At 32.7% G+C, this 12,380-nt stretch overlaps 1 protein-coding gene across 1 annotated transcript in view; it reads right to left on the bottom strand.

Moving 5' to 3' along the window:
• The window catches only part of LOC129220005 (nose resistant to fluoxetine protein 6-like), a 58,565-nt gene that overhangs the window by 35,393 nt on the left and 10,792 nt on the right, over nucleotides 1-12,380 (bottom strand). Inside the window, exons 2-3 of the mRNA XM_054854335.1 lie at nucleotides 4,484-4,579; nucleotides 3,030-3,274 (exon numbers count right to left, since the gene is read on the bottom strand). Coding sequence (XP_054710310.1) covers nucleotides 3,030-3,274; nucleotides 4,484-4,579 — 341 coding nt within the window. The remainder of the gene's footprint in view (nucleotides 1-3,029; nucleotides 3,275-4,483; nucleotides 4,580-12,380) is intronic.

Raw genomic sequence — 12,380 nt, 5'->3', positions numbered from 1 at the left:
ACACTTCTTATGCTTAGTCAATAGTGGCGGAGAAAAACTGTTGGTAAGAATACAATTTATTTTTAGAAAGGTAGCATAGTTAGATGGCATCAGAATCGGCAACGATTTTTTTTAGTTAATGATACTTTATGAGAAATTTACTAAGCGATATATGAAACAATTTATTTTCTTAAATTTTTACGATTTACAATCAAAGCGTTAGAACAATTGGAAAACGATCCAAAGTCAAATAATGTTTTCTATGATTTTAAAACTTGTTTCCTATGTATTTTTCCAATACATCATTCTTAATCAAATACGATATTCTAATATGAATAATTACACATCCTACTATTAAACTACTTGCTCAATCTGAAAATATTTTGAAGTTAGTTAAACCTCGTTAACGCGAAACATCGCTTTGCATGAAATACCTATTTGATCTTTTGAGTTAACAATCACTTGTTAACTCAACTCACATGTCAACTCACATAATTTATAAGATAAATTGAATTTCGGTTAATCTTATATAATTGAAAACTGAACTTATGTATCTATGTATGTACCTATGCATCTATGTCCAAGTTTCTTCTCCCGAACGACAGTGAACTGACCATTGAACCAGGTATCGACGGATTTGTAATCTTTCCGTCTTTATGTTTGGCTATTTAACATAATCCTCCGATAATAACTAGTGGAGACATCAGTTAAAAACTTTTAATTATTAACTATTAATTTTTCGACATAAAATCCCTATTTTTCGAAGGCTTTCCTCCATTCAAATTATTATTCAGTGCTTCATCTCAACTTTCCGCAACAATGCTTATATTAAAATTTATAGTGGTGAAGAAAATCATATTGAGACGAAAGATCTGTTGCCATTTCGTTTTCTCGAATTTGAACAAATTAAATTCTGTATTTTGTTTTGAGGCTCTTCCTGTAATCGGGAGATTTAAAACGATTTCTTTTTGGTTACTTTTCCGAGATCTGCCGCAAAATTTTACTGATTTTTTTTTTTTTTTTTTGAACACGCATCACATGACGTAGCTTTTATTTTTGAGGTAGACCGTGCAAAGCCGGACGACGCAGCTAGTATGAAATAATTGTCATGGTCTCGTGAATTTCGTTTTTACGAGGTTTGATTGTATTAGCCTGAGACATTGTATGAATAAACTATAAGCTATGGCATTATTACACAGGGAAGCATAACATAAACAAAGTAGCCTTTTATTTATTTATTTATTTATTTTTGTTTGTTTGTTTGAAGATTGACATGACAGTTTGTGAAATAGAAATAAATAAATAAAAACACTAAAATTAATTTATAATAATAATAATAATAATAATTATTATTATTATTATTACTATTATTATTATTATTATTATTATTATTATTATTACTATTGTTATTATCCTTATTATTATCATTGATGCCTAGGATAAGGGCTGACTAAAACCTCTTTTCCATGTCGTTGAAACTAAGTTAGAATGTGTAAAAACAATTTTATTGAACATCAATGATTCGTAACTATGATAAGTAACCTACGTCAATTGCAGCAGTGTTTTCAGACTCCTCTCTAATTTATTATAGCTTGTACTTGATCCTCTACTATACCAAAACATGACGATTATTGAGAAGGATATCCAGAGAAATGATTACAGCGTAGAAGAAGGAAATAATAAAGTGGAAAGTTCTCAAAAGGAAAAATTGGCTCATCAAGAAAATTATTATCCAACGAAATTATTGTTGTTCTTTGTCTACGAAATCGATATTATTGTATTATATGCACAAAATCTTCCTTCTTGCTACATTAAACATACTTCTGACGTAATTTTACAAGATGAAGAGGGGGGGGGGGGCAAAGCGGGTAGGTTTTCGAAGAACGCTCGAAAATTGTAGTTTTTGGATTTTTATCGCAGCAATTTCGGTTTTAATTCCTAGCAGGGTTCTCTTGAACTTCAAAATAAAAAGTGATTTTTGTATTATTTCAAGCACAATATTTAATTATTATCAAACTTTACAAACATTTGAAAAACCCGCTTTGTCCTACCCGGGAGCCCAAAGAGGGTAAGTTTAACTAATTCTGGTTTGGTACATTTGCCAATTAAATATGAAGATATAAATGATTAAAATAGTTGACTAGCTACCTACCATCATATAAAAAAATATATAAAACAGTTGTACTTATCCGATTTTAGGTCAGCACATTTGTTTATGAAACATAAAGAAAAAAATGATTAAATTTATAGACTAATTAATTGCCATCCTAAAAAATAACTTTTTAAAGTTATTTTTATACTATTGAAATAGAAAATCTAAGTCAGCACACGAATCAAGAAATTATAAATAAATATGTGATTAAATCCTATACGTTTTTTTACTTCTTTTTACAAAAAAGGAAGTATTGTATTCGCAAAAAATATTTCACTCAAAAATTGAACTTAATTTCCATTTTACTCACTCCCCGATGAATGTTGAGTTTTTTTTTTTCTTTCGACTCGAACAAACATGGATAAATGCCTAAAAACGTATAGACATGCAAAATATCCATTTTGACGATTCCCGAGTTAAATACAACGAGTTTTCTCGTGACCTCTGTATGTACGTATCTGCATATGTGCGTATGTCCTAAAAAGTTGAAATTTGGTACGTAAACTCCTAGTGGGAGTCTAGTTGTGCACCTGCCATTTTGGTTGCATTCGGGTGTTTCTAAAGGGGTTTTTGCCCCTTTTTTGGGAGAAATCATTGTTGATTTCTATGTAAACTCAAGTGGTGTTATAACTTGGCAATATATATCGCCAGTCTTTTAGTCGCCAAGTTTTGTCGCCAACTTGGCGACAAATTCGGCAATTTTTTTTTTTTTAAATCTGATTTTAATTTGGTCACTGTTGGTGATATTAAGAGAATAAACTATTGAATCACATTAAAATTGCCAGCGATGGTTAAATGACATTAAATTGGAGTAAAAGGAAGTCAAGTGATGCACACATCAGCTCGTTTATTCCAATAATTATAACCTGAAATTTAAAAAAAGGAACTTAGAACTCACATTATCCCCTTGAGAGAAATTCTTCAGTACATCAACTACATCGTTCAGTTTGTAATACATTTTCTTCGGAGGCAAAGGCGGTCGTATATCGAGGGCGCAGTACTGTCCCGTGAACATAACTTTCCCAAAATTCCTGCCTCTTCTGTCATCTGTAGCTTTTATGTTGATGCATTGGTCATATTCTCCTAGGTTGGACAGCGTCCCAGTAAGCATACCATCAATGATTTTGGCACTGGCATCGATAACTATATGCAAAAAGATTGAAGCGTTTCAGTGTCTGACGTATCAATATCATGAAGTTAAATTGTTAAAATAGTACACACAATCTGTGTAATGGCTTTTGTGAGTGATTAAAATCTTAAATGAATGTAATACACAAGTTTTACCTATGTTGGACAACGTTCCAGTAAGCATGCCATCAATGATTTTGGCACTGGCATCGATAACTACATGCAAAAAGATTGAAGCGTTTCAGTGTCTGACGTATCAATATCATAAAGTTAACTTGTTAAAATAGTACACACAATATGTGTAATAGCTTTTGTGAGTGATTAAATTCTTAAATGATGTAGTAAGTAATTAATGTAATACACAAGTTGTACCTATGTTGGACAACGTTCCAGTAAGCATGCCATCAATGATTTTGCCACTGGTATCGATGACTATATGCAAGAAAATTGAAGCGTTTCAGTGTCTCACGTATCCATATCATGAAGTTAAATTATTAAAATAGTACACACAATATGTGTAATAGCTTTTGTGAGTGATTAAATTCTTAAATGATGTAGTAAGTAATTAATGTAATACACAAGTTGTACCTATGTTGGACAACGTTCCAGTAAGCATGCCATCAATGATTTTGGCACTGGCATCGATGACTATATGCAAAAAGATTGAAGCGTTTCAGTGTCTGACGTATCAATATCATGAAGTTAAATTGTTAAAATAGTACACACAATCTGTGTAATAGCTTTTGTGAGTGATTAAATTCTTAAATGATGTAGTAAGTAATTAATGTAATACACAAGTTGTACCTATGTTGGACAACGTTCCAGTAAGCATGCCATCAATGATTTTGGCACTGGCATCGATAACTATATGCAAAAAGATTGAAGCGTTTCAGTGTCTGACGTATCAATATCGTGAAGTTAAATTGTTAAAATAGTACACACAATCTGTGTAATAGCTTTTGTGAGTGATTAAATTCTTAAATGATGTAGTAAGTAATTAATGTAATACACAAGTTGTACCTATGTTGGACAACGTTCCAGTAAGCATGCCATCAATGATTTTGCCACTATATCGATGACTATATGCAAGAAAATTGAAGCGTTTGTGTCTCACGTATCAATATCATGAAGTTAAATTATTAAAATAGTACACACAATATGTGTAATAGATTTTGTGAGTGATTAAATTCGTAAATGATATAGTAAGCAATTTACGTAATGTACAAGTGAAGTTTAGAAGCTTTAGTTTTTTTGCTTGTTTGGTTTCTATTTTTGAAAGTTTGATTTCTGTAGTGCTTTTAACTAGTTCTTCAAAAACACCTAATTGTTTTAATGGGAAGCAGTTAGTTACTTTTAAAGTAACTAACTGTTTGATAGTATCTTCACTTACATTTAAAACAATTATGATCAATGAACACTAATGTATCGCTATTATTTCAAAAGATTAACAGAGCAACCCATACCACGTGTTAATAATACTTGAAAAGCAAACTTTCACCGATTAATTGCTACGTAATACTGCAGTAAATTACAATAGAAATGTCAATATTTCTTTTTTTACGATTAATTCATTACTTATAATTTTTTATTGAAATTATCTGAAAAATTACTGAAGTAACTTCCACGAAGTATCGCTAGTACAAGGTATGCAGTTTAAAAAATATATAACAATTTCTATAGTAGTTCAACACATGGAGTAATATTTCGATCTCGCTAAATATTGCTAACTTGACACTGAATTTGGCATCTTATTTTTGGCACCAAACTTTTATCAACAGACTTTTCAAATGAATGAATGAAGAGGATGACTCTTTTTCTTGAGGATAACACTACAACAGTAGGGTTTTGAGTTTCCGTAATACATGAAAGAAAAATAATTAATGGAGACTAGTTGGTGGCCCTAATGTTGAAGCTATTGCTTAAATCATATTTGTAAACGCTGAGAAGAAAGAGCGAAAGTAATGATTGTCGAACAAAAATAAACTGTACATGAAATACACCGCCAGCTCAGTCAATTCCAGCCGAGGATTGCAGTCCTCGACTGGAATTGGCTGAGCTGGCAGTGTATTTCATGCATTTCTGCTTTAGCCCTGTCTATTGGACGGTAACTTACTGAAAAATAAACTATATTTTTAAAACGTACCCAAATTTTACTGCTTGAAGATAAATACAACGACCGAACGAATGTGAAATTTTTATGAATGGGAAAAAAAATGTTTTTATGTGACATTCGATTGAAGACGTTTGTAGAGTAAGAGTTGCAGATGTTATAAAAGTATTACCCCAACCTCTGGTCTACAGGCGAGGGGAAATCCAATTTAACATTACTTTTGATGGAATCACTTTTTATTAGCTGCAATATGAGATAAAATCACAGAAAGTGATTGATTAGTTTATTGCTCAAGGTACAATCAAGGGTGCCCAAGGTACAGCATTTAATTGCACCTTGGGCAGAAAATCACTTTTTTGAAAAAAAAAAAAAAGTTAGCCAAAAATCACCTAATCAAAAATTTTCAAAACTTCAAAAATAAATAGAACACCAACAAGCAGGAGAACCTGCAGAATCAAAAACCATTTTTTTTACATTGCGTTAACATGCTGAAAATTAGTGTTGAAAAAAAAAGGTACATGACTTTCCCCTACATATATTCCATACAAATCTTTAAAGGGCTGATAGTTAAAAGCAACGTCTGGGATCACTTTTTATTGGCTGCAATCTTAATATATAAAAATTAATGTCCTGAGATAACATATATATATATATATATATATATACATATATATATATATATATATATATATATATATATATATATATATATATATATATATATATATATATATATATATATATATATATATATATATATCAACGCACAGCCGAAACCGCTGAAGCTTCAGACTTGAAATTTGGCAGGCATGTCCGCATGATTACGAAAGTAACCACTAAGAAAGGATTTTGCGAAATCTCAATTAGTTCGGGAGAAAATAATTAAAACCTCTTAATTTCTGCGAAATTAAAACCTGTCATTGAATTCAAATCCCTTATTTTCGAAGGCTTTCCTCCATTCAAATCATTATTCAGTACTTCATCTCAACTTTTGGTCGATAGCGAACTATAAATTTGATATTGTTTTTGTTTCTCACGTGATTCTTCGAGGCTTTTCTCAAGTCAAATCATAATGTTTCTGTCTCTTGCTTTCATTTTTTCAAAACTAGAAACGAAGTTTTTAAGAACACCATCACAGGCGGACTATCCTTTTGAAGTTAGAAGAGTGCAGTTTCCTGTTAAAGTTTGCTTTGCAATAACCATTAATAAGTCACAAGGACAGACATTAAAAGTAGCAGGGATCGATTTAAGAGAAGACTTTTTTTTCACATGGCCAATGTTATAGCACCAGGAAAAAAAACTAAAAATGTTGTATACAAAGAAGTTCTTGCTTAAACATAGGTATAACAATAAAATGTAGATGGTCTGTGTTTGCAAAGATAATCAATACTTTAAAAGGATCGTTAATAACAGTTAAAGATCGGTTAAGGAGAGGGGCATATGTATAAAGAGTCCAGGGACCCCGGGATCCTCCCAAAATTAGGAAAAATTATAGGTAACTAGAGGACCCGACAGACGTTGTTCTGTTCAAACTTTGTAAATTTAAAAGTAAAAAAATTTCAATAAACTATCAAGTGTTTGAACCGTTTTGTTGTAAAAAATAAGTAAAAAGAAAAGGTTTTAAGCTGCTTGGTGTCAGAATGCGTATATTTATTACAACTTGATTTATCTAATGCTCACTGAGCAGTTGTTTTATTAACTATTTTTTCTCCCGTACTTGATGGTTTGTTCTTTCAGCCATACTCAAAGGATAAAAAGCGTCCTCAGATATTAAGTGTAAAAAACTAACTACCCATCTAGAACAAACGGGAAATCCCGTTGCTACATCCCCCATATGAAAAAGAATAAAACAATGAAAAAGATATCGTATAAAAAAATGATAAAGGTAAAAACAGTTCTCTGAATAAGCGAAAATCACTCATCCCTTCTCCCCCCCCCCTAACGATGTAAAATAACTAATTATATTTTTCTTCAACTAAAATGACTAAAAACTCTTTAAAAACGAAAAGCAACTCTTTGCAATTGGAAATAATTCGCCAAATAAACAAAATATACAATGAATTACATTAACGGTAGCTTTAAAATATAAACAAATGATCACACAACTCTATTGTTTACAGCCAAAGTCGCCAAGCTACCACGTTACTGTAATCCAGCCGATCAGTGAGCGGAGCCAACTCCGACCGATTAGCGCTTCGATCTTTTGAACGAAAACTTTTTAAACTTCATATATTGCCTAATTTGTTCTTTCCACCAAAGATAAAGATCTCCCACTGCACTGATCTTTCGTGTACAGAACTACCCTGTTGTAATTTATCTGGACGAAAATAAAATTTGTTTCGTCTTTAAATTCCATCATCTTTTCCTTTAATAATGTACTGATTAGTTAGACAATCCTTAACGTATTCCTGACATTGGTGCCAAAACTCAGATGGACTTCAGCCGAGAAACAAATGTTGCTAAGTACGGACGGTACTTTCTGATCATTTGGTTAGGAAAATCTAAAGCACCGATCCGGTCACATGGTTCAACTTCAACGACAGAACACACGTTTTGCGTGAACCTTCCAGTAATTTACTTTAAAATATATCACGGCACCAAAAATCGTTGCTTTTAAGAAATGGAAAGCTTCATTCTCTCTCTACGTTTAATCTATTCTCAATTGACACATCACAGTAGGAAATTTCATTACAAAAAGCAGAACTGGCTTTCTTATTGTCCTTTGGCAACAGGTTAAATATTTATTTCAGTTCTCGCTCAACAATAGGTTAAAATAAATATTCATCATTTGGGAGGTATAACCATCCAATGTTTAAATTAATTAATTAACAAAAACGTTTCCGATTCGATCCATCGCGATTCGAAACCATGCTTGCACACAAAAAATTTGATCAAAATTGGTCCAGCCGTTTAAAAGCCTTATGGTGACAAACGTCCGCACAGAAGATTTTTATATATTAAGATAAGTAATTATTATTACAGGGGATTTTCGAAACTAGGTGCACCAAGCACTGTTAACCCCAGCTAATTCCATTAACCGAGCAATGCCGGGTACGGGAATGCTAGTATGAGATAAAATTACAAAAGGTGATTGATAAGTTTATTGCCCAAAGTACAATCAAGGGTGCCCAAGGTACAACCCTTGATTGCACCTAGGGCTGAAAATCACTTTTTTGAAAAAAAAAATAAATAAATAAATAACCAAGAATCACCTAATCAAAATTTTTCAAAACTTCAAAAATAAATAGAAACCTAACAAGCAGGAGAACCTGTAGAATCAAAACCATTTGTTTTACATTGCGTTAACATGCTGAAAATTAGCATTGGAAAAAAAACTGCCCAAGGTACACAACCTTCCCTACATATATTCCATACAAATCTTCAAATGGCTGATAGTTTAAAGCAACATTATACTTAAATGTATTTTAGGGACTTGAATCAAACATTATTATCTTCAGTTACTGACATTGGCTTCATTAAAAATAATTAACAAGAGCATGATTGAAAAAGATGATTCCCTCTGAGTAGTTGCTTTAGAGAAGATAGAAATTGCCAGTTCAGTTCATGGTCACAATGTATCATTGATACAAGATTTTATCTAGAAAATACCAAAAACGCCTGAAGCTATTCATGTCTCGGAGAATTTTAGTCCTTGAAAGAACTATTTGGAAAAAATAAAAAGTGATCAAGGTTTGAACTCACAGTTCATTCGAACTTGTGATTAAAATAATGACCGGGTTATCCGAAATTTCTCACACGGGAAACAGGAGAATGGATATCTAAATGCATTTAAGAAATAAATAAAAAGGATGTTCTAAGGTAAGTGCGCCGAATAAGGCCATCCTAAGGTTTAGGGCTTGATTCGATTGGTTCCAATTTTCGTACATTCGTTAAATGACCTATAACAACAGGGGAAAATAACTTTACATGTGAACATTCAAATTTATATTATGTTTGTCAACAACTTAAGAAACTAGTATGTTGTGGCCATCACGAAACTTTCTTCTATATGTTTCTTCTTTTTTTCTGATCCCTCCCCATGCTTGACGAGGAAGCAATATTCCCAACAAAAACGAAATTACACATGCAAAAACTTGACGACCACCCCAATGTCTGAATTATTGCAAAAGCAAAGCAAACAGCGAAAATTGAAAGTTATTTTAAAAGCCTTGCTTGAATTAATTACAAATATTTTATTTGTTAACAAACATAAGATGGCAACAGTTAAAAATTTTAAATCATTGAGATAATATTTCCGATCATTTCCATACAATTAAAATCACGAGAAATACGCAGACGACAATCTATTACGATTTATCTTTCTTATTGTTGCACTAGTGGCACCCGCACGGCTTCGCCCGTAATAGAAAAATTAAAGGTCTTTTGGTTCGCTTGTATATTTACAAATGATGTATGGTGAATTTTCTCGCCAATTGGCTTCTACCGACGTTACAGTTCCACGTTATGATAATTTCGTATCTCGCCAATTGGCTTGTGCCCATGTTACGGTTCCACGTTATGATAATTTCGTAATTTATGATAGTTTTTTTCTTAAAATTGGAATAAAAAAAGAACCACATCGAATTTTCGAAAAATCGCTTCGAGGTGCACACCCCCATGCTACATACTAACTTTGTGCCAAATTTCATGAAAATCGGCCGAACGGTTTAAGCGCTATGCGCGTCACAGACATCCTACGGACATCCTACAGACATCCTACAGACATCCTCCAGACATCCTCCGGACAGAGAGACTTACTGCTTTATTATTAGTAAAGATTAATAAAACTATTTTTATCCGCTAAAAAATAATGATAATAAAAATAAATCAGCACCTCTTGGCGCGATTGGCGCCAAAATTGAACCAAAGCCTGTTTACATATGGATTCACATATATTCCAAATTTCAACCAGAACGTAGCATTACTTCTTGAGATAGAGCACTCACAATGGGAAAAAAGAACGGGCGATTGCGCTACCCCCTTTTCAGCTGTTGACACCAAAATAAAATCAGCTCTTATACCTACTAAGGGCTACTTGCCGATAAATTTTTCTTTCATTCCGTTCATTATTTCTTGAGATACAGCTGTCACAATTGACGACAAAAAACGTTCTATAGCTCAACCCCCGTTTGAGTTATTGACACCAAAATTGAATCAGCACCTGTTCCTGTTAATGGCAACATATGGACCAAATTTTGTTTGATTCCGACAGTTACTTCCTGAGGAATAGCAATCACGCGTAACTCAAAAAACGTCCCATTGCTCCACCCCCCTTATAGGAATTCGCGTCAAAAACCAATGGGCACAAGTTCACATAAGGGCACATATGTGTACCAAGTTTCGTTCGATTTCATGCGGTAGTTTTTGCTGTAGAGCGGCCACAAAAAACTGGTCACACACAGACGTGACACACATACACACACACACACACACACACACACACATACACACACACACACAGACAGACAGACATTTTCCAAAAATAGTCGAAATGGACTCAGTACACCTCAAAACGTTCGAATCCGTCAAAATTCGAAATTCGAAAATTTGCACGAATCCAATACTTTCTTCTATATACTAGATATAGAAGAAAGTAAAAAACGGCAAAAAGTACCATCAAACTAAAAAAAAATAATTAAATTAAATAACTCTTTATTGTCAATATAAAAACTTTTAAACCGCATTTGACAAAATTACAAACATTATCAAAAATCCCATACTTACTTCAATGAAAAAAAAAATCATTAAGCTCTAGAGGCACTGATAAGTCATTTTTGGTGTTTTTTGGTCACCCCTGCGCATATAAGTTCGTGCACATATGTGCAGCAAACGCATCATAGCATCATATCCTACAACCGATCCTTCGGTGTCTTAATAAGGACAACGGAGTCCTAATAAGGCCAATCATGGCCTCATTAGGGGTCTAGTCTATAGGGGGTTAGTTTGGGTTAGTCTTCTTTTCTGGGGCTCTCTAATCAGAGGAAAAATTCACATTACACAGCGACATTTTTCTTTTTGAATTCGTCAACTCTATAAATTAGACTTTCTAGAACAATAAACAGTTTTGTTTATCCTAGTAAGCTACAGTGAACTACGAAGAAACAAGATTTATTGTTAAATAAGATGAGAGACTTAGACAAGACTTTTCTGTAATAATCGTTGCTACCCTTTTGCTTGTTTATAACAAACTGCTTGTTGATAACGCATCATCATCAGTTAGGCTTTCTGATGAAGATTAAATCTCAATGTAGCGAATTTTCGCTATTCTACGTAAAAAAATTAGGGGTGACTCTGGTCTGCATGGCAGTATTTGTCACATTCACCTTAGAAGGTAGTAGTAAGAAATTTTTCCATAAAAAACTCTGATGACGCGCTGATTGGAGACCATTTTCTTAATTTCAAAGTTTAAAATTTTTATAGCATTTACAGCGTTGTTCAGGTGCAGTTTCAATGTATTTTTTGTTCATTTTCACAATGTAAAAACTATTCTTTTTTTTTCGAGAAAACAAAATAAACAAAATTTTTTTGCAGGAAATATATTAGTTAGTGGTATATTAAAAAGTCTTGGGATCATTTACTAAAAACACGTTTCAGTATCAAACCTATTTCATCTACATCTTTGATTACATCTCGTGGAAAAATCTTTGTAAATGCTTTCAGACTGCAAACGGACTGCAGGTTCTCTGTTCTTTGCTAAAAGTGCCAACATGTGTTTGAAACCGATTTCTCAAAATAAAATTTTGATCTACGAGAGTTACTCAAATAAATTTTTTGAAAAGTCCCAGACTATGTTTGACTATATATCAGGTGTTGAATTTATTAGAGTAGGAACTACATTAACTGCATTAGTATCACATGTATGACATCTATGAGCAAATATAAACATCTAAAAAGCAATTAATTAGTGTTAAAAATATTTTTCTCTTTATTTTCCCGATAGAAGCAATGCATTCACAAAATTTAGCATTTTTTCTGATTTTTCTTTTTTGAACTACATTTTTTTTTATTATT

This window comes from Uloborus diversus, chromosome 1 (assembly GCF_026930045.1).
Source record: "Uloborus diversus isolate 005 chromosome 1, Udiv.v.3.1, whole genome shotgun sequence".
NCBI classification, from domain to species: Eukaryota; Metazoa; Arthropoda; class Arachnida; order Araneae; family Uloboridae; genus Uloborus; species Uloborus diversus.
Note: the sequence above shows the minus strand (reverse complement) of the source record. Positions and strands in the feature narration are given on the sequence as shown.